This window comes from Protopterus annectens, chromosome 14.part0 (genome assembly GCF_019279795.1).
Source record: "Protopterus annectens isolate FY-2018-M chromosome 14.part0, PAN1.0, whole genome shotgun sequence".
NCBI classification, from domain to species: Eukaryota; Metazoa; Chordata; order Ceratodontiformes; family Protopteridae; genus Protopterus; species Protopterus annectens.
Genome location: NC_056748.1, coordinates 781702107 through 781729304, shown reverse-complemented (window position 1 = coordinate 781729304; position 27198 = coordinate 781702107). Strand labels below are relative to the sequence as shown.

Genomic DNA, 27198 nt, shown 5'->3' with positions numbered 1-27198 from the left:
TTACTTGAGTCTGCAGAAGCGGCTGCTAGACCACAAAAGTGCTTACTCTGTTTTTATATTAAAGTTTTAAAGTTTTTCATTTAGCCGTGGTGATTCTGTTCTTTTTTTTTATGTATTTGTGCTTCTGTGCCATCTGACAAAATCATTTCCAGGATCTGTTTTTTATTTACATTGCAAATGTCTAGGATATCATTGCTAAATACGGAAGATGCTAATGTGAGTAAACAGATGGATGCTATGATACAAAATTTTCATAACAGGGGTTATAACTATGATACACTTTTCAAAGAGAGAAAGAGAGAGAGAACAGGTATTACAAGGTAGGGATACCATATTAAAACCTATTTTTTTCTAAAAAAGTAATGTCTGTTGGTAATTTTTACTTCCAGAGTTCTAATAGGAATAGAAGAGTTAATATGAATAACTCTAGGAACAGTTGTGGTGGTCGTGCCATGCTTTCTTAAGATCATAACACAAAAAGGATTAAGAACATTATCAAGAAACATTGGTCAGTACTTTCACATGTACCTGAGCTTAAGAATTTATATGAGCAAGGTCCTACTTTTGCATATATAAGAGCTTCTAATTTAAAAAAATAAATTGTGTTACAAGGAGCAGACAAGACCTTTAGCAACTTCTAGTATGAAAATTGTTACTCATCAGTGTGGCAGATGTACTTTTTGTAAATTTTTCTCTACTGAAAAGTCTATTATTCATCCCTTGTATAAAGGGCGTATGGTACTTGTAATACCAGAAATTTGGTTTATTTAGCAAAATGCTTTGAATGGCTAGCATACTTTATAGGTAAAACAAATCCACACTTTAAGGATAGAATATCTAGTCATCTATCAGAAATTAGAAGAGGGGTTGAAAATAATGCTTTGTTTAAACACATACCAAGTAGAGACTATAATCATAAGTTTAAGTTTATGATTTTGAGTGTTATTTCTCCTAAACTTCATGGTGGGGACATAAGGTTATACACTAAAAATGAAGAGAATAAGTGGATTTTGCATTTTAAATCACATTATCCAGCAGGTTTGAATGATGTAGTTAGTATGAAGCCAGTTCTTAAAGTTTTAAGTAATAGAATAACTTACTTTCTGAGGGGTATGTTGAATGTATGTATTAAAAAATGCATAATAGCCATTTAAATCAGCATGTTTTAATTGTTTAATTATTTTTTGTCATGTGACTTATGTGTATATATAAGCATTGAATTTATTCCTTGGTTGTCATTGTTTGAGAAAACGTTTCTTGTATGTGAAAGTGGTTAACGCTAGCAATATCAACGTTTTTTATATGCCTCATGGTTTCTGATTACTTTGTTCTGTTAGAGTATTTAATGCCACAGTACACTTTCAAGGAGATACCAGTGTAACAATACATTATTCCTTCCTCATGCCGCTTGATCAGGGTCTTCTACATAGTTACTGTTATCATTGTTATTAGATTTACAAAGTGTTTCTTTAATTGTTATTGCTGTTCTAGTTTTATGCCACTTTTGTTGATCTTAACACTGGTCGTTTGTTAACAAGTTGGAACATCAAGACTTGATGAACCAACCATAGTGCATGAGAACTAACACTGGGTCCACTACCTTTGCCCATAGTACTTTGGTCAACATCTGTTTAGTTGACACAATTTGGTCAGCTAAACAGATGACCAACAGGTATATGAGGGTTACAGTCCTTAGGTAGGAGAAAATTCCCTTTCCCTGGGGATTGTGCAATCTCAGAGGTAGAATTTATAATTAATGTTGGGGGTGTGGGGCACTGAGGGACTTGTACCCTGCAAAAAAAATATGTTTTCTTTGTGTTGCTTTCTTTAAAAATTTGCATGCCCTGAAATTAATACTCAGCACATGAGTAGTAGCACATAGACATATATAATGTTAACCTGTTTGTGTCGACAATAGGCATGTCAACATAAATGCTATAATGCTATTCAACCAAGTCAATTAAATGTGTGTATGTACACTGCCTACACCATTGGTTCTTCCAGGGAAAAGAGGTACAGTTCAATAAAACTGGCTCCGGTACAAGCAGACCGAATGCAGGTAGAATAAAATGTTTTGTTTAACCGTTGCACTGATCTGTTCTCATAGATCTAAAATTACAGTAAGTACCTTTCACAGCAGTAACATATTTTTCTCTTTGTTGTCCAGCTTCCTTTTAAGTGGGTAATGCACACCTTGCTTCCTAATCTGGGCTGTAGTCATTTTTTTATTGCCTTCTTTATTCAATTGTATTTTAAAGGCATTTTTCTTAGATTGAAATGTAATTGCAAAAACCAGTCATCTGGATTCACATAATTTTAGCTTCAGCATTTAAATGATGTTTCTGTTTTGTGTTTAACTTCAGGAAGAACAGGTGAAGTCTCATGAAAACAAGTTTAAATCGATTTCTGGTGACTTATCAGAGCATCGCTGTTGTCCCCCTGACAAGAAGCTGAAAGGCAAAGAGCTGGAGGAGTACAAACAGAAGGAGGAGTATTTGGAGTTTGAGGTAACAATTATTCAAAGGTTTTTAAAATACTAGTGCCATGGCAGCTCCGGGTACATGAACAGATGTTATCTCGATAGAGCAGTGATGTCAGAAACAGACAGTGCAGGCTATACCCACAAGCAGTTCCAAAGTTTGTAAGCACACAAAGCAGACATGAAAATCAATAATAGCAACAGTATCTCTACTGCAAGTTGGAAGCACAGACTAAAGGTAGGACAGATTTCATTAGTAAAGACATAATATCAAACGTTATGTTCTAATGTATGCCATGATATTAACATAGGTTCATAGGTTAGTACTAAGCTAACTGCTCTTGCGAGCCATTGTAAGCCTAGCCAATTATCCCTTGTGAGACTCAAACCCTGCACCTTGTGTTTGTAAGGCAAACACCTTAACCATTAGGCCACCCTCCCAACCCTTAATTAACCTTAACAGGATGTTTCATATACTGAAAAACAGATTTGGTATGTGTTTTCATCAAATGCATATGCACATTGCATTTTAGTACTGCGGTTGTGGTGCTGCGGTAGCGTTGTCGCCTCACAGTAGAGATGTTGTCCTGTTCGATTCTCAGCTAGAGCATCTTCTGTGTGAAACATACTTGAATGGGCATACCTTCGTTAAAGGTTGTGTGTCAGGGCTGGCAACTCGGCACGTAAAAATCTACTGCCAATCATAAGTGGACCGGAGTTCTGCTGTGGCGACCCCTAACCGGGAAAAGCCGAAAAACACAACAACAAGTACCTTAGAAAATGAACTACATAAAAATTAGTTTTTGATGACTGTTGGGGGGGTTAACCCATCATGCAGGGAGGGAGGAAGTTGTCCCTCCACTATTCTTGTATCTCTGTCTTCACAGTTTGGAATTGAGAGCTGTCCCCTTATCCCCCATCTGAACTCTTTGCCGTATACTTGCAGACCTTGAGCAGATGGTAAGGCCCCATACAAAAGTAATGTAACCCCTCTTGTCAAACTGCACAAGTGTAGAAAGTGAAGTAAATGAAGTGACATTGAAATATGTGTACCAAATTAAAGAATTTTATATAGATGCACAGACATGAGTCATTTTGTACATTATTCCTTATAAGAATATATCCACCAGGCTTAATATTTCTTTAACAAATGTTTCTGTACTCCCCAACCCAAAACTTTGTAGGCCATTTTTGTCCATGTACATTCAGAATTTATTACTCCTTCCCAATCTCTGCTGTTATCAAACAAAATAAAAAATAAGCCACATTGCTGAATGGTAATATGATGGACCGACATCTCAACAAACTCAGATCATCTAAAGGTATTCATGAGTTAGAGTCCAATATTTTTTAATCTGGAGAAGCCAGCTTACTTGTAATACCCATTTATATGTTTGTGAATTTATTTATACATTCACACACTCAGCAGCTGGGAGGGGAAGAACTAGGCAAGATAATGGCACAAAGGAGCAATCCATAAGTAGTGGTATGAACTGTAAGCACACACACACATCAAAGGTGCTTCTAGGAGAAAAACAAATTCATATAGTGTCCCCATGGTAATTCTAGCAGCCCCACTGTATTGTTAATTTTAAAGTTATTGACCAATCTACCCCTTTCTTGCATAAAGCACCTGATTCTTCTTATGACCTGTGCAAAAACTGTAGTTATATTTATTTTATCCTGTTCAATATCTTTTCTATCAATTTTTTTCCTTGTGCCATTTTTAATCTTCCCTTACCCTGGAAATGAACAATACCTGCAGTTTTAATTATATTTATTTTGTATTAGATTTATGAAGTTGTATGTTGTTATTAGCCTATCAGTATGGCTAATTCTGTATTCGTGATTACGAGCACAGGATATATTGTAGCGGTCTGTAAGTTGTTGTTATCTGAGGAAGTCCCACAATTCTGTGGGACGGAAAGCGCTTTATCTTAATAAATTAATCTCTCTGTTTATTTTACAATTGTGTCAACAAGCTTCAGTGGTTGAGACGCAGCCTTCAGCTGTGTACGTGTTAATTGATGACACAGAAGTGCCTGACTGAGTTTAACATAAGTAGTGCAGTTTCTTTCTTTCTTTATTTTTTCTTTCTGCAGGTTATTTCCTCCCATCCTTTTAAAGTAACTATGCATTGTTGTGTGCAGTTACCTAGCATCAGCTTCTCAGTGCAAGACACTGGTGGTACCATCCCCTCCCCCATTATCTGATAAATAGAAGGGGAATGTCATCCTTTACTGTATAATTCCCATCAATAGCTTCACAGAAGTAAGTCTATCCCCAGAATCCAAATCCTGATCTATGCTGCTGTCACCATATCCAGTCTTCTCATATTTACTATGCTAATCTATGCACACCTAATACCTAAAATAAAAAAAACTGAGGATTTTTTATCTATGTTAAACAAAACTATTTATTGCTCTCTCCAGTACTTCCAAGTGACGCTCCCACTGAATACTCCAGAACCCATCCATATCAGTTGTTGCAATGTACAGTTGTAGCAACATTGCACATTGGGAACAAACCACTGAACTGGTGTAATCACTTCCCATTCAGTTAAAAAACACACACCCTACCAGTTGTAATTTCACCATGACAGAGCCATAGTTTTGGGAACAGTTTCAAGTTCTCAAAGTTAATAATTCTGTAAATTTCATCCAGAAATGATTGCATGAAGACTGCACTACAATTGCAGGTTGGAAAAGATGATCTTGTTAGGCTTGAGTGTACAGAGCAGTGAGGTATTGTGCATTAGAGCTGCTAAAAGCAAGGTAGAAGGGGGCAGGAGCTCTGAAATTATGAATCAAATGAGGTAGAAAAGGCATGACTAGATAATGGCAACAGGAAAATTTATATGTGCGCTAATACTAAGCTACTTAATGTTGGTGAATGACTGGAATATCCTATCACAGAATGTACAGGACTGCGAAAAGGCGGATGTGAATGCACAGGTAGGTGAAAGGGCAGCTGGATAGCAAATTTCTCTTTACTCATAAGTATCAAAAAGAACAAAATAAGTAATGCACTATATCAATTGCACTCAATTAATATGTATTATGAAAGAGAAAAGCACACTAGGTTTAGCTATCCCTTAAGAAAAATATGGTATTCTGCCATTGGGCATTTATAAATGTATTAAGGTTTGCATAACAAAATACACATTTTGTATAACAACTGCTAAACAAATATGTTAAAAAACAGCTATAACAAAACATCATCCAGAAGCATACTTAATGCTGTTTTATTTTCTATATCCAATTTCTGACATGTTTTGAAGCTAAAATATATTTTCAGATCCTGGCAGCACAAAATAAGTTGAGTAATATAACTTTTACCAGGAGTTTGTTGCCTTAACAACAAAACTGTCTTTCGGCTTTTCCTGGTTAGGGGTCGCCAGAGAGGAACTCCAGTCCGTTAATGATTGGCAGTGAATTTTTACGGTGTCGAGTTGCCAGCCCGGCACCCAACCTTCAAAGAAGGCACACCCACACACGCTCGCACCTACCTGCATGTCTTTAAATTCAGTCAACTGCAGGGAGGACATGCAGACTCCACACAGAAGGCGCACCAGCCGAGAATTGAACTGTAGAGCCTCTTGCTGTGAGGCGACAATGCTAACCGCTGCACCACCGCAGCCTATAGCCTGTATTTTAACATTAGCTACAGTTCCTTAGTTTGTACCTGTTGGCTTATTTCTGATGTAATTTTCAGCTTCAGATATTTTCACCTCCTAGTTGAAATTCTTTTTGAGATTATTTGAGTGTTGAAGACTTCAGTTTGGGAGATGACCAACATTAAGTTCTCCTCAAGGTTGGCAAGAACACCTACTTTTGTCTGTTTAAAGTTATATATGACTATAGGCATCTTATAATTCTTGTCATGAGATCATTTTACTAATATTGTTTGTGTCTTCTTTTGAAGACGATCTCATGATTCACAATTTTCATTTGCTTGTAATTTGTCCTGTTTTCAGTGCCTCACAGTATCTCTGATACAAAGATGCCATGCAGCGCTAGTTCTAGGACTAACACTTGTGGAAACAACTACCCACTTTTTTTTCCTGTTAACTGTTGCTCTGCTTTCTGCTACCCAACAACACTTCTAGCCATTCAGTCTTCAGTTTTACTCAAAGTCCATTCAGTTTACCTGTTGACAGTTTGTGTGGGACTGAGTCAAAGTCTTTACTAAAGTCAGATAATACCACATCACCTTGGTTTCCTTTATTCATTTCCTGAATGACCCAGTGATAAAACTGAATTGGACTGCACTGACATATGTTTTCCACAAATCCCTGTCAAAACCACCCAACCTTTCCTAACATATCTTGTATGCAACTTGCGTTATAGTTTATGGTTTTGTAGTTTCATTGGTCATTTCTAGTTCCTCTCTTGAAAAATGCCACCCCCATGGCCTTCCTTCAGTTCTCTGGAACTTTGCCACTTTTAGCAACAGGTTAAAAAGTCCATTAGGTGATGTGTAAACATACTTGACTGGTTATTAAAGATCCTGTAAAGCATTCTGCCTTTTCTTCCTTTAATTTCTGCAACTATATTTCCCTATGTATGAGTGTTTGTTAGCTGTCCTTCCTCTTTCAGTTTCCTAAATGAATACTCTCCCTTTTCTTTCATGAAGACGTAGAGAGACAAAATTCAGTGAACATTTCCTCTTCCCTTTCCGCATTGTACTTCTGCCCTTCTTTAGCCAGTTTCTGTAACTCTATCTTACCCTTCCTTTTTTTCATTTATGTATCTCAGGAATCCTTTCACTCCTTGTTTTATTCCATTTGCTAATTCTTCAGGTTTGCATTTACCTTCCTTAGTATCTCTACAGCCCTAGAGCCGCGGTGGTGCAGCAGTTAGCATTGTCGCCTCACAGCAAGAGGTTCTCTGGTTTGATTCTCGGCTGGACTGCCTTCTGTGTGGAGTCTGCATGTCCTCCCTGCAGTCGAGTGAACTTTAAAGGCATGCAGGTAGGTGTGTGTGTGTGTGTGTGTGTGTGTGTGTGTGTGTGTGTGTGTGTGTGTGTGTGTGTGTGTGTGTGTGTGTGTGTGTGTGTGTGTGTGTGTGTGTGTGTGTGTGTGTGTGTGTGTTTGTGAAGGTTGGAGGCTGGGCTGGAAACCTGACACTGTAAAAATACACTGACAATCAATAGCGGACCGGTAATCTGCTGTGGCGACTATTTACTGGGAAAAGGTGAAAGAAAGTAAGAATATCTCTGCAGCCCTTTTTTTTCTTGCTTTCTCATCTGTTATCTACCACAATTTCCCTTAGCTTGTAAAACCTTTGCACCATCCGCCTATTTCACCTCCATGTTGAGCCACATCTGAGCCTCCCCCTCCAGCACAGAGTAAACTGGGTCCACACTGTCATCTTGTCCTTGAACAGTTCCCTTCCAACTACTATAAACCACACAGTGGCATGATCATTTTTGGTTAATGTTGTCTTAGTCTGGTCACCTGTGACTGTGTCTCTGCATTGTTTAGGACCATATCCATAAGTCTATCTTTTCTGGAATGGTGCTGTATGACTAAGCTGATCTCCTTATTGTCCAAGAACCCAGTCAAATCCCACTTCCTTTATACTGTACAGCTCAGACTCTTCCAGTCTGATCCCAAGAGATTCCACCCTCCAGGAGTATTTTCGCCTTCCTCCTGTCTACTTAGTATTCCCTCATCCAGCTTATCCTTCTGTGTAAATCTTGAATGTCTCCGCCAGTCCTCTGCTTCTGTGACACTTTCTCCTTTTCACCTGAATTTAAAAGTGTGATCATCTTTTCAGCCCAGATATAAGCATTGTTGTCCCTTCTAAGCTTAGAAGGATCTTATCACTTCCACAGAGCTGCTCTCTGTCAGGTTCCCTTCTGGCCTTCTACTACTGCTAAATATTTTTTCTCTTGTCCACTGCTACAACCACTCATTATACTGCTTAATCCACCATTTCCTCAGTATGTTGGCTGCCAGTATATGTAATACTTTAGAGTGTTACATCCAGTCCCTTCTCCTTGCATCTGTCGTCTACCTCCCTCATCCTTTTTGGTACTACCTCAGCTTTTCCTCTAGAGTTTATTGGTCTAAATGCACCTATTCCTGCCCTTCATGATCCCTTTTGTCACCTTCTACATCTTACAAAGTCTAAGCCCTGAGAACAGTTTCAATGAAATCTTCTTTCTCACTTGCCCAGACTATTAATCCTTTGGTGACCTTGTGCTCAAGCATCAAAAATTTCTCTTGTGTGTCCCCAAGTGGCACTTTCTGACCCATGTCACAAACCCTTATATGTGTAGTGTTCCATCATATCACTCCCTTCTCACTATGCATGCTGGTTGCCTGTCTCTCTCTACTCCTCTAATTCTCTCTCCATCTCTTCTCAGCCATTCCTGTGAGACCTCTTCACTCTTCTGTCTCTTGTGCCCTCTGAGTCTCCAGCCAGGCTGAGCATTCTTCACAGCCTGTTTTCCTTCTTTTCTGTTCTCTTTGTGGTTTCAGTTTCTGTATATCTACCTCAGGCTGTCTCCCTTCAATCACTTATTACTGATATTTGTGTCTGTCTTTTCATCAGTTTCCTTCTCCTTGTTCTCCCTTTTGTGTCTATATCTTCTACTTTATTGTTTGTGCCATGACACTTATCTGTAATCTTCTTACCACCTTTGCCTGTGTTCTCATGTCCTCTGCTTCACCCCTTATTTTTCCACCCACTTCTAACTACTGACAACATTTTCACTCCTCTCCTCACCTGATTAACCTTGCCTCTGCTACATATATCTGCCATATTATTCTGTAAAACTCATCCATTCTCCTACATATACCACATTCTCTGCCACTCTAGAAGCCATACAGCTGTTTCATACCCTGGGCATTTCATAAATCTATCTCCATTGCTTCTGTTTGAGTATGCACTACTCCTTTTATGTCCCATTCTTGGATCTCTGACTTTTTTAAGGGGAGAGAAAGCCAAAGGAGGTTACAGAGGAGCTCTTCTGAGCTGGGAATTTCTGGTTAAAGGCTTATTATGTCTGCTTATTTGAACTGTTTCTATCTGAAAATTGATGTGCCTTGTTTTCTGTAGCATACACTAGATTCAGACCTGCTGAATCTAGCTTTGTTTGTATAACTTGAGCACTAATCCAGGCCATCTTTTTTTGAGAAGGTCCCCCTGTACCCTAGTGGCAGGAGTGTGCAGTTAGAACTTGTCTGATTGAAGACTGCTGGAACAGGGCTCAGTTTTGAGCTTTTTTACTGGTTAATTGGGTAATTTGTTTTGTCAGTTTGCTTGTTTGCTACCGTTATATTTAAAAAATGCACTTTATTCAACTGCTTTTACTGCATTTGTGTTTCTTCCTACTTTACTTTATTTTGGTTTTGCTGCCTGTTCTTGAAAATACTCAATTGCATTTATTCTGCTGTATTTATTATTGCTTGTTAGTAGTCTGATTAAATTGTAACTGTTATTCTAAGCCTTTTGGTTTAAGCACTTGGGCTTCAGGCCAGTTGTTTTACATTAAGAAGGTTTGTGGTCTGCACTCTTGTGGCAGGACAGGTAGCTTACATCCTTCTAAGTTGGGAGTTGCTGACTGAAGGCTTAGTGTCAGTTATTCGAAAAAGTGTCTTAGTTCTGGTTTAAGTACTTGGGCTTCAGGCCAGTTATTTTACATTAAGGTTTGTTGTCTTTACTCGTGGGAGGAGAGTGTAGATTCTGCCCTACTGAGCTGGGAATTTCTGGTTAAAGGCTTATTGTGCCTGCTTGTTTGAACTTTTTCTTTCTGAAATCAGTGTGTCTTGTTTGCTATAGTATAGACTAGATTCAGACCTGCTGAATCTAGCTTTGTTTTTATAACTTGAACACTAATCCAGGCCATCTTTTTTTGGAGAGGGTTCCTTTGCACCCTAGTGGCAGGAGTGTGCAGTTAGAACTTGTCTGATTGAAGACTGCTGGAACTGGTTCAGTTTTTAGCTTTTTTATTGGTTAACTGATTAATTTGTTTAAATTGTTTGCTGTTTAAACAAAGTTCTAGCTTGTTTTCCTGCCTTTCCTGTTACTAGAGTAGTCCAGATACAGATTTACTGTATTCAGGACTGTATTGTAGTTTCTGAGTTCCCCAGACATTTCTGTGTTAGAGGGAAGCCTCTCAGCTTATCAGTGGGAGTGGTAAGCACTAGGTAGCCTATCTACCACAAGAGGAGTGGTTTCTAGCTCCTTTTCTACGTTCTGCTTTAAAAGCCTGTGTTTGCACAGGTTTGCATGCCGTGCTGCGCCACTAAGCTAGGGTAAACTATTACCAGTGCCAGAAAGTCTGTCCTTCAATTTTTCCCTTAGATCTTGCTAGTTCTCTTCTCTCTTGCATTTAACTAGCTTATTCGCCTAGCACTTTATCTGGCTTCATGTAGCAATTATTGTAGCACACACAAGTGCTAACAGCACTAAATGTCCTATAAGAAAACAGCTCCAGTACTTATTAATAACGACCATCCCTCCTGGCATGTCTAAAGGTCAGTTCCCTGTGCTTTCTCCTATTAACCTGGTGAACTTGGGCATTCTGAGGCAGTGTAGCAACTGCCTCATGTACACAGACAACTCTCTCCTCTTACCTCTCAACACTCAGACTTGTGAGAGATGCACTTATATATCCAAATTGGAAGACATGCACTCTCCAGCTAAGACCGGAATAGCTGGTCAAGAGGAGAAGGTCAGCACCTGCACCACACATGGAACACACAGCCCTCCAGAACATCCACCATCACAGCTCTCACATAAAAACACAAACCACATACCTACCATCGTGGAGGCTCTCAATAGAAATCTACACAAACAGCAGAGACCTCCAAATCAGAAATGCACTCGACCACAACACAACACAAGTCACAAGACATATAGCTCACCTACACAGTGTGCACCTCAACCTAAGCCAAAACAGCTTCCCAATACACTAATCATAGGTGACTCAATAGTGAGGCACACTGATGTCCCACTCACTAGGTTGAATAAGGAGAAGGTAACAGTCAGCTGTCTGTTGGGTGCCAGGATCTGACACATAACACACGCACTCAGGTCACTTCACAGCAAGTACAAGTATGACTCTGTCATTGTCCATGTGGGTGTGATGACCTGAGACACACCTCCCTGGACTACATGAAAAGAGACATGGAGGAGCTCTCAGAATATGTGGCCCAGGCAGGTATAACCCTAGCCCTGAGCAGCATCCTACCATTGCCCAGAATGATACCGCAGTACAAGCAGAAAATGATTGACTTCAACAATTGGCTAAGTTTCTGGTGTCATTCAAAGGGGATCCAGTTTCTGTCTGCTTGGGATGATATGACTGACAGACCTCAATGCTTTGCCAGAGAAGACCTACATCTGTCACCCCTAGGTTTCCGGATACTGGCTAAGGCTCTTGCCACCCTTATAGTGCCTTTTCCACAAGACCAAAGACCAAATTACCACCATAACAGCTATAAATAAATGCAGTCTGAGGGTCATGCTGCTCAACGCTAGAAGTCTAAACCTCAAGATGCACTACTTGCTCAAAGCACTCCTCAAAATGGAGAACATCAACATTAGTGCTGTAACCGAGACCTGGTTTAAAGTAGCGGAAAGCATCCCTGCGTTATCAGGCTATAACTCATTCCACACCTTTCAGTCCCAGAACATGGACCAAAGCTCCAAAGGTGGTAGTGTCTCCATATTCATAAAGGATATGCACACGTCCAGACTAGTAGCCCAGCATAATGCATCAGAGATACTTCAGGTACAACTAACAGTGGGTAAGATTGCAGTTCAGGTTATAGCCTGCTATAGGTCCCCAACCATGTCTCAAGACTCTCACTCCATGTTCCTAAGTGTCCTGGAAGCTATAAGGGTCCAACCCAGCACTCTCATAGTGGGCGACTTCAACTATCCCTTCAACAACTGGGAAAACTACTCATGCACCAATACACTTGCCCAATGCCTCCTACAATTCATTAATTCCAGTGTGCTGGACCAGCTCATTCTTACCCCCACTAGAGGAAGCAACATCCTTGACCTGGTTATTACTAACATGGGCAACCATTGCTCAATACCAATAGTTAATTCCTCCCTGGTTAGATCTGACCACAAACTAATTAAAATGGAAATCCACATCTCACCCATACCACCAGCAAAGGTAACCATCATGAAAAACATCTCCAAAGCTGACTTTGGGCTCCTAAAAACAGAGGTAGCTAACTTCACGGCATCCGTGCAAATGGAAAATAGGTGCATGACTGCCGAATCATACACCAATGCTCTGTACGAACATGTGAATAAATGCATGGAACTAGCCATACCCAACAGAACAAAGACACTCTCCTCCAAAAAAGGAAGCCAATCTGGTGGTCCCCTGCCATTAACAAACTCTACAACAGAAGGAAGAAACTGTTGGAGAAAAAGTTGAAGTCCCAAGAGTGGAAAAACTCCTTTATTAGCTTCAACAAAAAGTTGAGCTCCATCATCAAAACCTCTAAAGCTAGCTATGAAGGCAGAATTGTGGCAGATATTAAAAACAACCACAAAGCCTTCTACAGTTATATCAAGAATCTCCACGGCAATACCCAGATTTGCTCTGAGTTACTGCACTATGGTACCTCCTATACTGAGCCAACAGATATTGCCAACATACTGGTCAACAAATTGAGTGCCAACTTTACCCCTCCCCCCCAAAGGACCAATCATAATACCGGAAGAATGCCAGGCACCCAGCATTACTTCAGCACAGGTTAAACCTGCATTGTCCAAAGCCAAGAATACAGCTTCCATGGGACCTGACAATATCCCTGCTGTGTTTTACATGAACTACAAAGTGAACTGGCACCACACCTGTGTGCCCTGTTCAATCACAGCCTCACCTCAGGCTTTGTCCCTACAGAATGGTGCAGTGCTACAGTCATCCCTCACTATAAAGGGGGAGTGACTACAGACTCTGGGAATTATCACCCCGTTAGCCTGACGAGTCTGATATGTAAGGCTATGGAGTGCATCATCATGGACTTAATGAACAAGGATATAGGAAATCTCCAAACTATTGATCCCATACAATTTGGTTTTGTGAAGGGTAGATCATGCCTGCTCAACCTGGTTGACTTCTTTGAGTCAGTCACCAGAGCTGTGGATGAGGGCAAGGCAGTTCACACAGCCTACCTCGATCTGGCCAAGGCCTTTGATACCATTCCCCACTCAGGAATTATTGATAGACTCACCACACTAGGCATCAACCCCTATATCACTAGGTGGGTTGCAAAATGGCACACAGAACCCACAGAGTGAAAGTAGCAGACTCCAAGTCAGACTGCCAACCAGTCACGAGTAGATGTCCTAAGAGGGAAGGATCTGGATGAGGCAGTACTATGTACTTGTGCAGTTACATACAGTGAGGCTAGGAGACAAGCATGTGGGTCTGGTAGCCTGGGGGAGACCCAGAAAGACTGCATACTTGCAGCCAGGACTGCTGAGGTTGTTACTTCAGGGAGTGAGCTACGCTGTAGCAGTGAGACTGAATGTGAGCCACAGCTGCTTGTGGGTACTGATGTTCCCTTGGACAGGATAACTGCAAAGGTAGAGGTGAGTAGTAGTACCCAGGCTGACAGTGAAGCACCACTGTCAGAGGATGCCAGACTTTCTGTGGAAGGGGAGCTGGGAAGGGTTACAAGAAGAAAGCTGAGACAGGCTCAGCTCTAAGACCCTACATTGCAAGACCTGAGGCAGGTAGCTAGAGAGGCACCTGATTCTCAAGGGAAGGGGGAATCTGTATACTAGGACAAAGGGTTACTATACAGAGAGTGGACCCCTGTGAGAGGGCTAGAAGGTGAGAGAGTTCAGCAGTTGGTAGTGCCTAGAGCTTACCTTCTGGTGATTCTAGCCATAGCCCATGATATTCCCTTTGCAGGTCATATGGGCATAAAATGTACAAAGAGGCATATTATGTAAAACTTCTATTGGCCTGGAATTTCCAGAGATGTAACAGGGTACTGCAGGATCTGTGAGCAGTGCCAAAAGGTAGGCAAGGCAGGAGACAAGGTGAGAGCTCCTTTGATGCCTTTGCCAGTGATTGAGGAGCCATTTCTGAGGGTAGCTATGGATATTGTGGGTCCTCTGAGTACCCCAAGTTCCACAGGGAAAAGTATATCCTAGTGATTGTAGATTATGCTACACGATACCCTGAGGCAGTGGCTTTGTCCTCCATTGAGGCCAAGAAGGTGGCAAATGCTTTGCTAGACATTTTCAGCAGGGTAGGTTTTCCAAAGGAAATACTGTCTGACAGAGGTACCAATTTCATGTCAGACCTGCTGGCTTGTCTGTGGAAGTCCTGTGAGGTGAAGCACATGAAGACCACCCCCTACCATCCCCAGACTAATGGTCTTGTTGAGAGGTTAAACTCTACAATCAAGTCCATGCTATGGGCATTTGCAGATCGGTTTAAGAGGGAATGGGACAAATATTTGCACCATCTGTTTGCTTACAGAGAGGTTCCCCAGGAATCCACAGGTTTTTCACCCTTTGAGTTGCTGTATGGGCATAGGTTGAGGGGACCTCTAGATTTAATTTGAGATGAGTGGGAAAGGTGAGTGTGAGTCTCACAAGGAGTCTGTTGTGCCATATGTCCTGAACCTCAGGACAAGGCTCAGGGAACTCACGTGCCTGGCCCTGGAGAACCTGGCAGAAGCCCAACAACAGAAAAAGATGTGGTATGACAGGAATGCTCGAGCTAGAGAATATGCTGTGGGGCAGCAGGTAATGGTTCTCATTCCTGTCAGACGCAACAAGCTGCAAGCAGCTTGGGAGGGACCCTACAAGGTGGTAAGAAAGGTAAGTGATGTTACCTACATGGTGGAAGTGCTAGGCAGTCAGCAGGAGCACAAAGTGTACCATGCTAACGTAATGAAACCTTACCATGATAGGGAGGCCCTTCTGCTGAGTATTTGCAGTGGATTGCAGGAGGAGTCTGAGGGAGATCTGGGGACTGATCTCCTTAGTGAGCCTCGGGCTGACACTTCGGTGGAAGGGGTAGCAATATCCCAGCAGCTATCTCCTACCCAGGTTTGAGAAATCTGAGAAGTGTTGCAGGAATTTGGGGACATGTTCATTGGGAAACCAGGGAGCATCCACCTGGTGCAACACCAGGTGGATACAGGACCCCAAAGGCCTATTAGGCAGGCCCCTTATAGGGTGCCTAATAGAGTCAAGCAGACTCTGAGGGAGGAGGTATAGGAGATGTTGGAACTAGGGGTGATTCAAGAGTCCAACAGTCTCTGGGCCTAGCCAGTGGTGTTTGTGCCAAAGAAGGATGGCAGCACCAGGTTCTGTGTGGATTACAGGAAATTAAATAGTGTCACAGAGTCAGATGCTTACCCCATGCCTAGGACAGATGAGGCCCTAGAACAGCTGGGTGGGGCTAAGTATCTTACAACCATTGATCTTACCAAGGGTTACTGGCAGGTGTCCTTGACTCCCAGTGCTAGAGAGAAGTCAGCCTTTGTGACTCCTTTTGGCTTATACGAGTTCACAAAGATGCCCTTTGGGATGCAGAATGCCCCAGCAACTTTCCAGAGGCTGGTAGATCATATTCTAGTAGGAGCAGGAGGGTTTGCCCTTGATTACCTAGATGATGATGCCATCTAATGCCATTCCTGGTAAGAGCACCTTCAGCATGTCAGGAAGGTGCTGGGCAGACTGCAGAGGGCAGGGTTGACCATTAAGCTAAGCAAATGTCAGGTGGGTATGGCAGAGGTCTCCTACCTAGGACATAGAGTGGGGAGTGGTAAGCTAAGACCAGAACCTGCCAGAGTGGAAGCTATTCAGGCATGGCCTACACCTGTTACCAAAAAGCAGGTGAGGGCATTCTTAGGGACAGCAGGGTACTACAGAAAGTTCGTCTCTAGTTATAGTACCATAGCTGCTCCCCTCACAGACCTGACAAGGAAGAACCAACCAGATAAGGTAGTGTGGACCCGAGCATGTGAGTAGGCATTTCAGAAGCTTAAAAAAGCTTTGGGAGGACCCTCTGTGTTAGCCAGTCCAGATTACAGCAAAGAATTTCTTCTACAGGTGGATGCTTCGAACCATGGGGTGGGGGCTGTACTTAGCCAGAATTCTTCAGAGGGAGAAGAGCACCCAGTAGTTTATCTCAGTCATAGGCTCCAACCCAGGGAGGAATGCTATGCAGCTGTAGAAAAGGAATATCTAGCTATAGTGTGGACATTGCAGAAACTTCAGCCTTATCTGTATGGAAGAAAATAAACTGTGATGACAGATCACAACCCTCTAACATGGTTAAACAGAGCCAGTCAGCAAAATGCCAAGTTGCTAAGATAGAGCCTGGGGTTGCAAGCATATGATAGTTCACAAAGTCAGTGTGCCACACAGTCACAGCCCTTAAGGCTAAACAGCACACCTAATACACTTGTAATAGGTGACTCTATTGTCAGACACACTGACATCCCACTCACCAGGCTGAACAAGGAGAAGGTCACTGTAAGCTGCCTGTCTGGTGCCAGGATCCGCCACATAACACAAGCACTCGGGTCACTCCAAAGCAAGTACAAATATGACTCCATCATTGTCCATGCTGGTGTGAATGACCTGAGACGTACCTCCCTGGACTACATGAAAAGAGACATAGAGGAGCTCTCTGATCATGTAGCCCAGGCCGGTATGACCCTGACCTTGAGTAGCATCTTACCCTCACCAAGAATGATGCCACAGTATAAAGACAAAATGATCAATTTTAACAATTGGCTAAAGTATTGGTGTCATTCAAAGGGGATCCAGTGTCTGTCAGCCTGGGATGACATGCTCGACAAGCCACGTTGCTTCGCTAGGGATGGCTTGCACCTGTCACCCCTGGGCTTTCGAATATTGGCTAAGGCTCTTGCCACCCTCATAGTGCCTTTTTTAGGCAAGGCTCAAAAGACAAACCCACCTCCATAGACAACACAAGGAAAAAGAAACTAAGGGTAATGCTGCTCAATGCCAGAAGTCTAAACCTCAAGATGCACACACTCGAGGCTCTCCTCAGTATGGAGAATATTGATATCTGTGCAGTAACAGAAACCTCGTTCAAGGCTCCCGAGAGCACCCCAGCACTACCAGGTTATACCTCATACCATGCTTTTCAGCCCCAAAACTTGGACCGAACCACAAAAGGAGGGGGAGTATCCATATTCATCAAAGATACCCACACCTCCAGGTTAGTGGCACTGCACGAAGCATCAGAGACCATCCATGTGCAACTAACAGTGGGCAAAACTGCCTTTCAGTTTGTAGCCTGCTACAGACCACCCTCCCAAACTCAGGAACCCCACTCAGCTTTCCTGAGAACACTGGAGAATATGAAGGTCTCTCCAAACACCATCATATTGGGTGACTTCAACTACCCAAACATAAACTGGGAGCACTACTCAAGCCCCAACACCCTCACCCAATGCTTCCTAGAATTTATAAACTCAAATGCTATGGAACAACTGGTCACCACTCCCACAAGAGGGGAAAACATATTGGACCTGATCATTACCAACATGGGGACTCTATGTTCCATACCAGAGGTATACCCCTCATTGATAAGATTTGACCATAAATTAATCTCACTGGACATCCATATCCTGTCCCCACCCCCAGCCAAGGAAACCACGGTGAAGAACTTCTCAAAAGCAAACTTCACACTTCTCAAAACCGAGGTGGAATCCTTCAAAGCCCCCGGGCCAGTGGAAAATATGGCACAAACCGCAGAATCCTTTACAAACGCATTCTATGGACACCTACAGGAATGCATGGATAGTGTTATCCCAAATAAAACCAAGACTCACTCCTCCAAAGGCAGGAGACCTGTCTGGTGGACCCCAGCCATAAATAAGCTATACAACAGAAGGAGGAAGCTACTACATGATAGAGCAAGATCCCAAAAAGGGAAGGCATCTCTGATCAGTACTAGCAAGAAACTATCCCTCATAAAATTATCTAAGGCCAGCTTTCAAAGAAAAATTGCACAATGATCACAAGGCCTTCTTTTAGTTATGTCAGGAACCTGGGTGGCAACTCCCAGATATGCTCTGAGTTAGTGCAAAATGACAAAAAATACACTGAACCCACAGACATTGCCAACATCCTGGCAGATAGGTTCAGTGCAAATCCCCCCCAAAAGAGCAAATGTCTATCCCAACAAAGTGTAGCCTCCCTGACATCACAGATGCACAGGTGAGAGCTGCCCTCTCCAAAGCAAAAAACACAGCATCAATGGGACCGGACGGTGTCCCGGGCTGCGTCTTACATGAGCTCCAAGAAGAACTGAACCCTCACATAAAGTCACTGTTCAATCTCAGCCTTACTACAGGATATGTACCCAAGGAATGGCATACAGCAACAGTGGTCCCACTCCACAAAGGTGGTGCCACAATGGACCGGGGAAACTATCACCCTATAAGCCTGACTAGCCTGGTCTGCAAAGCTATGGAGTGTATCATCATGGAACTCATAAACAAAGACATTGGGAACCTCCAAACACTGGATCCTACCCAATTCGGCTTTGTTAAGGGCAGATCTTGCCTCTTGAACCTGGTCGACTTCTTTGAAACAGTCACCAAGGCCATAGATGAAGGGAAGGTAGTCCACACAGCCTACCTGGACCTCGCAAAAGCCTTCAACGCAATACCCCACTCGGGCATCATAAATAAGCTCACCAGCTTAAATATCAACCCCTATGTCACAAGATGGGTTGCAAACTGGCTCAGGGATAGAACCCACATGGTCAGAATTGCAGGTGCCATGTCAGACTCTAAACCAGTTACAAGTGGCGTCCCACAAGGCTCAGTCCTGGGACCTCTCTTTTTTGGTATATATTTCTCTGAGGTACAGGCTAACACGGGAGGACTATGGCTGACCAAGTTCGCAGATGACTGCAAACTGGGTGCCATAATCGACTCGCCGACTGACACAAGCATCCTTCAAAAGGGTCTCACAGAGAAGGATAACTGGTGCCAGAGCCATGGCCTAAAGCTAAATGCCAAAAAGTGCATAGTCATCCCCTTTGGGAAAAACAAAGTGCCCACAAATTACCACATAGGTGGTAATCCATTAAGTACGGAAGAAGTAATTAGGGATTTGGGGACCCAAGTAGATAGCAATCTCTTCTTTGACAATCACGTTGCCAAAGTGGTCTGTTTCTATGAGGCCCTTTTGTAGGATGCTTGTGTCGGCTGGAGAGTCGATTATGGCGCCCAGTTTGCAGTCATCTGCGAACTTGGTCAGCCACAGTCCTTCCGTGTTAGCCTGTACCTCCGAGAAATATATACCAAACAAGAGAGGTCCCAGGACTGAGCCTTGTGGGATGCCACTTGTAACTGGTTTGGAGTCTGACATGGCTCCAGCAATTCTAACCATGTGGGTTCTGTCTTTGAGCCAGTTTGCAACCCACCTAGTGACATAGGGGTTTATATTTAAGCTGGTGAGCTTATCTATAATGCCCGAGTGGGGTATTGTATCGAAGGCTTTTGCAAGGTCCAGGTAGCCTGTGTGGACCATCTTCCCCTTGTCAATGGCTTTGGTGACTGTTTCAAAGAAATTGACCAGGTTTAAGAGGCAGGATCTGCCCTTAACAAAGCCGAACTGGGTAGGATCCAGTGTCTGTAGGTCCCCAATATCTTTATTTATGAGGTCCATGATGATCCTTTCCATAGCTTTGCAGACCAAGCTAGTCAAGCTTATGGGGCGATAGTTTCCAGGATCCGTTGAGGCACCACCTTTGTGGAGAGGGACCACTGTTGCTGTACGCCACTCTTTGGGTACATATCCTGTAGTAAGGCTGAGATTGAACAGTAGTTTTATGTTTGGGTTTAGTTCTTCTTGGAGTTCATGTAGGATGCAGCCCGGGACACCGTCTGGTCCCATTGATGCTGTGTTTTTTGCTTTGGAGAGGGCGGCTCTTACCTGAGCATCTGAGATGTCAGGGGGGCAGCACTCTGCTGGGATAGATATTTGCCCTTTTGGTGGGGAAGGGGGGGATAAGTTTGTACTGAACCTGTCAGCTAGGATGTTGGCAATGTCTGTGGGTTCGGTGTATTTTTTGTCATTTTGGACTAATTCTGAGCATATCTGGGAATTCCCACCCAGGTTCCTAACATAACTAAAGAAAGCCTTGTGATTATCCTTAGTGTCCTGTGCAGTTTTTCTCTCGAAGCTGGCCTTAGACGATTTTATGAGTGCCCGTAGTTTTTTGCTAATACTGATCAGAGATGTCTTCCCTTTTTGGGATTTTGCTCTATCATGTAGAAGCTTCCTCCTTCTATTGTATAGTTTGTTTATGGCTGGGGTCCACCAGACAGGACGCCTAACTTTGGAGGATTGGGTCTTGGTATTATTTGGGATTGCATGATCCATGCATTCCCGAAGGTCTTCATAGAATGCGTTTATAAAGTATTCTGTGGTCTGGACCGTATTTTCCACAGGCCTGGGGGCTTTGAAGGATTCCACCTCGGTTTTGAGGAGTGTGAAATTTGCTTTAGAGAAGTTTTTCACTGTGGTTTTCTGGGCAGGGGCTGGGGTCGGGATGTGAAAATCTAGTGAGATTAGTTTATGGTCTGATCTTACCAGTGAGCGATACACTTCTGGTCTGGAGCATAGAGTCCCCATGTTGGTGATGATCAGGTCCAGTATGTTTTCCCCTCTTGTGGGAATGGCAACAAGAGTTTATAAATTCTAGGAACCTTTGGGCTAGCATGTTGAAGCTAGAGTAATGCTCCCAGTTTATGTTAGGGTAGTTGAAGTCTCCCAATATAATGGTGTTTGGAGAGACCTTCATATTTTCCAGTGTTCTCAGGAAGGCTGAGTGGGGTTCCTGGGTTTGGGAGGATGGTCTGTAGCAGGCTATAAACTGGAAGGCAGTTTTACCCACTGTTGGTTGCACATGGATAGTCTCAGATGCTTCGTGCTGTGCCACCAACCTGGAGGTGTGGGTATGTTTGACGAATATTGATACACCCCCTCCTTTTGTGGTTCACTCCAAGTTTTGGGGCCAAAAAACATGGTATGAGGTATAACCTGGTAGTGCTGGGGTGCTCTCGGGAGCCTTGAACCAGGTTTCTGTTACTACACAGATATCGATGTTCTCTATGCTAAGGAGAGTTTCAAGTGCATGCATCTTGAAGTTTAGACCTCTGGCATTGAGTAGCATTACTCTTAGTTTCTTATCCCTTGTGATACCTATGGAGGTGGGTTTGTCTTTTGAGCCTTGCCTAAAAAAGGCACTATGGGGGTGGCAAGAGCCTTTGCCAATATCCGAAAGCCCAGGGGTGACAGGTGCAAGCAGTCCCTAGTGAAGCATCGTGGCTTGTCGAGCATGTCATCCCAGGCAGACAGACATTGGATCCCCTTTGAATGACACCAATACTTAAGCCAATTGTTGAAATTGATCATCTTGTCTTCATATTGTGGCATCATTCTTGGTGAGGGTAAGATGCTATTCAAGGTCAGGATCATACCGGCCTGGGCTACATGCTCAGAGAGCTCCTGTATGTCAGTTTTCATGTAGTCCAGGGAGGTACATCTCAGGTCATTCACACCAGCATGGACAATGACTGAGTCATATTTGTACTTGCCTTGGAGTGACCTGAGTGCTTGTGTTATATGGCGGATCCTAGCACCCGACAGGCAGCTCACCGTGACCTTCTCCTTGTTCAGCCTGGTGAGTGGGACGTTAGTGTGCCTGACAATAGAGTCACCTATTACAAGTGTATCAGGTGTGTTGTTTAGCCTTAAGGGCTGTGACTGTTTGGCACACTGGCTTTGTGAGCTATGTGTTGCACGTGTTTTGTTTTGGGGTAGCGGTTGCTTGGGTGTCTGCTTTGGAGGTCTCTGCTGCTTAGGCAGATTTTTATTTAGAGCCTCCGAGTATGTTTTTGTGTGTTTATGCGTTTGGTTTGCTGTCGTGGTAGGTCTCTATGTGAGACTGGAATTGTAGTGAGTGTGGTTTCCTTCTCCTCCTGACTGGTTACGCCAGTACTGAGTTGAGAGAGCTTAGCCTCCAGTTTGGCTATATGGTTGCATCTCTCACATGTGTTGGAATTTGTTGGGAGGAGGAGAGTGTTGTCTGTGTACATGAGGCAGTTGTAACATTGCCTCAAGATTCCCAGATTCACCAGCTGGACCGGAGAGGAGATTGACAACTGACCTTTGGACATGCTAGAATAGTATTCGGAATTCTTTTATAATTGAAAAAAAGGGCCAGTGGGGAACAAAGTACTCAAGGGGAGTTTGTGAGGGTGTAGTGCTTTTAATTTTGTAGTGCTGACTTATATAATTGCTTTAGTGAGCAAGTGCCAGGCTTTAGAGTGGGAATAGGGTGTTTATTATGAGAACTAGATCAGTTCTAAGGGAAAAAGTGAAGAGAAGACTTTGTGGAGCCGAGAATGGTTTAAACCCAATTAAGCGGCGCTACCCGATGCTGCGCTATGCGCAAAGCCGCGCCAAAGCGGGTTTTATACAGGGGGACTTGAAAGAGCTAGAAATTGGCCCAAAATGGTCAATAGACTACCAGATTCTTGTGCTGGGAACACTCCTCCAGGGATAGATAGGCTGCTGCAAGCTCCCCACTGCCACTGAACAAAGAAGCCTCCCTTTATCCAAGAAAGGAAATGGGCAACACAGGAACTGTCCAAAAGTCCAGAATACAGCAAAGCCTGTATTTGGACTACTCTAGGTCAGGAAAGACGAGAAACAAGGATCATTTTTTTTTTTGCAACAAACAGCAGGAAAATGCAATAAATATGTAACACAGGCTAGCGCACTTGAGTGTGTAGCCTCAACAGGTAAAAGCAACAAACAGGACAAACTTTAAAAGTGCAGGTGCAAAAACAACTTTAAACAGTTTAAAACAGTTCAAGAAGCAGAAATACTTGCAGTTTAGCTAGATCGGACAGTCGCCCAGGTAGTAGCAGGAAAACAAACATTTTTATCAGGTTAGCAGTCACTGTTTTAGCCTCTCTGCTGCTAGCACCACTCTGCAGGACCACAAGGAGCTTGGCTGAGTAGTAACAAGCACAAAAACCGCACCAAAGTGGGTTTTATACAGGGGGACTTGAAAGAGCTAGAAATTGGCCCAAAACGGTCAATAGACTACCAGATTCCTGTGCTGGGAACACTCCTCCAGGGATAGATAGGCTGCTCCAAGCTCCCCACTGCCACTGGTGAACAAAGAAGCCTCCCTTTATCCAAGAAAGGAAATGGGCAACACAGGAACTTTCCAAAGGTCCAGAATACAGCAAATCCTGTATTTGGACTAATAGGTCAGGAAAGATGGGAAACAAGGATAATTTTTTTTTTTCTTTTTCTTTTTTGCAACAAACAGACTACCAGATTCTTGTGCTGGGAACACTCCTCCAGGGATAGATAGGCTGCTTCAAGCTCCCCACTGCCACTGGTGAACAAAGAAGCCTCCCTTTATCCAAGAAAGGAAATGGGCAACACAGGAACTACCAGATTCTTGTGCTGGGAACACTCCTCCCGGGATAGATAGGCTGCTCCCAGCTCCCCACTGCCACTGGTAAACAAAGAAGCCTCCCGTTATCCAAGAGAGGAAATGGGCAACACAGGAACTTTCCAAAAGTCCAGAATACAGCAAAGCCTGTATTTGGACTACTCTAGGTCAGGAAAGATGGGAAACAAGGATAATTGTTTTGTTTATTTATTTTTTTTTTTTGCAACAAACAGCAGGAAAGTGCAATAAATATGTAACACAGGCTAGTGCACTTGAGTGTGTAGCCTCAACAGGTAAATGCAACAAACAAGGCAAACTTTAAAAGTGCAGGTGCAAAAACAACTTTAAACAGTTTAAAACAGTTCAAGAAGCAGAAATACTTGCAGTTTAACTAGATCGGACAGTCGCCCAGGTAGTAGCAGGAAAAAAACACTCATCAGGTTAGCAGTCACTGTTTTAGCCTCTCTGCTGCTGGCACCACTCTGCAGGACCATGAGGAGCCTGGCTGAGTAGTAACAAGCGCACAAACCACGCCAAAGCAGGTTTTATACAGGGGGACTTGAAAGAGCTAGAAATTGGCCCAAAACGGCCAATAGACTACCAGATTCTTGTGCTGGGAACACTCCTCCAGGGATAGATAGGCTGCCCTAAGCTCCCCACTGCCACTGGTGAACAAAGAAGCCTCCCTTTATCCAAGAAAGGAAATGGGCAACACAGGAACTTTCCAAAAGTCCAGAATACAGAAAAGCCTATATTTGGACTACTCTAGGTCAGGAAAGATAGGAAACAAGGATAATTTTTTTTTCTTTTTTGCAACAAACAGCAGAAAAATGCAATAAATATGTAACACAGGCTAGCGCACTTGAGTGTGTAGCCTCAACAGGTAAAAGCAACAAACAGGACAAACTTTAAATTACAAGCACAAAAGCGTGCTAAATCTGGCTTTAAAGCAAGGGGTTAGAAGGAGATAGGAAATGGCCCAAAACGGCCAATAAGTTACAGGTCACTGGGCTGGAACCACTCCTCAAGGGACAGATAGGCTGCTCAGAGTTCCCCACTATCGCTGGTGAACAAAGAAGCTTCCTCCTATCCAAATAAGGATATGGGCAACACAGGAACTATGACACAGCCTAGAGATCAGCAATACCTGAAGACTGGACTATTCTAGTTCAGTAAAGGCGGGAAACAAGTTTTTTTTTTTTTTTTTTTTTTTTTTTTTACAAAGTAGCAGAAATTAGGTACAGAAACACAGTAAATGCTTTAATTCAGCTAGCGCACTTGAGTGTGTAGCCTACCAGTTAAACTAAGCAAAAACAAACTTTAAAAGTGCAAAAAACTCAGAAATACAGGCAGGAATGCAATAAAACAACTTTGCAGAGCTTATTTAGTTAAAGAAACAGAGAAGTCTATATATACAGAAAAGCAGCTAAAACACACAAACACTTCAGATGCAGTGCAACCTAGAGCACTTGAATTGTAGCAATATTAAGGCAATGAGCTAATGGCACTAGACTGGGAGGAGTGTCACAAATCAGATTTACAGTAGGGGCGGGCAACTGCAAAGCCACCAAGTATAAGAGCAAGACACCAACTGGGAGGGAGGGTGGGGGCAATAGCCTACAGACAGTAGCACTAGAGAAAGCACAAACAGATAAAGATTTGTAAAGATACAGAATGCTTTTGACTGCAGATAAATCAGTTACTTGTGCAGATTAGTCAATAACAATAAAATACACTCGAAGACTAAAAAGCAGACAATAAAAGTGCTATATATTAATTGTTAAAAACAATAATCTGTATAAATAATCGAAAAAAAAACCAGGATACTTGTATATCTCAGCTAACAGCTGCAGTGAACAACTCTTATCCACTCTGCTCAGTTAAATATTTTAAAACCTTTACCTGTGGCTGGTTTGTGTAGAGAAGTAGGTTCTATAGTACATTGCATATTTATAGAGGTTATCGTAATAGGCCACTCTAATAAGCCTTAAACTGAATAGTCACATTACCAATTGGATAATAATATTGCACAGTAATAATTGGACACCATTTTAAGGGCCTTTGGGTAGTTGATAAATTATAAAGCTGGTGGTGGCAGTAATTACTACTGCATAGTCTGTGTAAAGGGGGCACAGCTGGAGAATCTGTGCCAGCCATTCTCAGGAGTGTCTGTGAAGTTGTATAAATACTTATCTCAAAGTGTGTGTGTTGTGTGTCAGCTACTTTGGGCAGGGACACTAAGCACTGGTTGGACAGAGGGGGTACTGGAGGTTTTAGCTTGCCCAGCTAGGCTGAGACCTGGACCCTATAGCTGTGCCAGTGGGGAGTCTTATTGGGGAACTGGTGAGCAAGGAAGCAACCAGCCCCAGACTGACTGTGATCTCTGTGTGCATTTAAGGGAAATTGTACTTTACTCTGTGTATTAGTTATCCTTTCCTCTTCTAGGAGTCGCCCTCTCTGGTGTCAGTGGTGAGGATTGAGGCTCCTTGATTGCTGGGCCAGGGCACGGGTGTCACATCCCTGTTAAACTTTCACATCTTAAGCATAATTTTTTCTTCTTTGAGTGACTGCTCTCCTCTTCTGTAACAATGATTTAAAACCTCCAAGCCTCACCACAGTCCCTTCACAAATTAGATCTATTCCTAAGAACTGCTGAGACTTACTTCATCTAACTTACTGGTCAAATGTATACTCTTGCACAGACCCCATCTGTGCACCCTCTGCTTTGTATAGTATCTTATACCTTGTACAAGGCAAACTATTCCCCCTTAAGCTCATAAAATTTATAACAGCTGATGAATAAACAAAACTAGCAGGCAAATAATCAAACACAAGCAAATGCATGGAAAATATGGAAGACAGATGACACCACGGCATGTGATAACTGCAATCAACTTAAAACCAGTGCATGCTTAAAAAGCAATGACGATTAAGTCAGGTTCTTTAAAAAAAATTCAAAAGACATATTTAGGCAACCCAGAAATATTTTGGACAACTTTAAAAGTGTTAAGCACAAACAAAATCTTTCCCAAACTAAATAGCCATTTCCTCTATCTTCCTTAGCATATATTCTACATCAGATCTCACAGTCCTTATCCTAATTGCCTCTCAAGCCTTTATAACATTCAAAAGTCATCTTCAACCAAAACATGCCCTCCTCTTTCATGCTGTTACTGAAAAACACCTTTCTATTTCAAAACTATTTCAGCTAAAAAGTGGAAGAAATTCTACAAACATCATAC

At 42.7% G+C, this 27198-nt stretch overlaps 1 protein-coding gene across 1 annotated transcript in view; it reads left to right on the top strand.

Moving 5' to 3' along the window:
- Positions 1 to 27198, top strand: part of PSD (pleckstrin and Sec7 domain containing) — a 1472276-nt gene that overhangs the window by 1434303 nt on the left and 10775 nt on the right. Inside the window, exon 15 of the mRNA XM_044056531.1 lies at positions 2364 to 2507. Within this exon, the coding sequence (XP_043912466.1) occupies positions 2364 to 2507 (144 nt within the window). The remainder of the gene's footprint in view (positions 1 to 2363; positions 2508 to 27198) is intronic.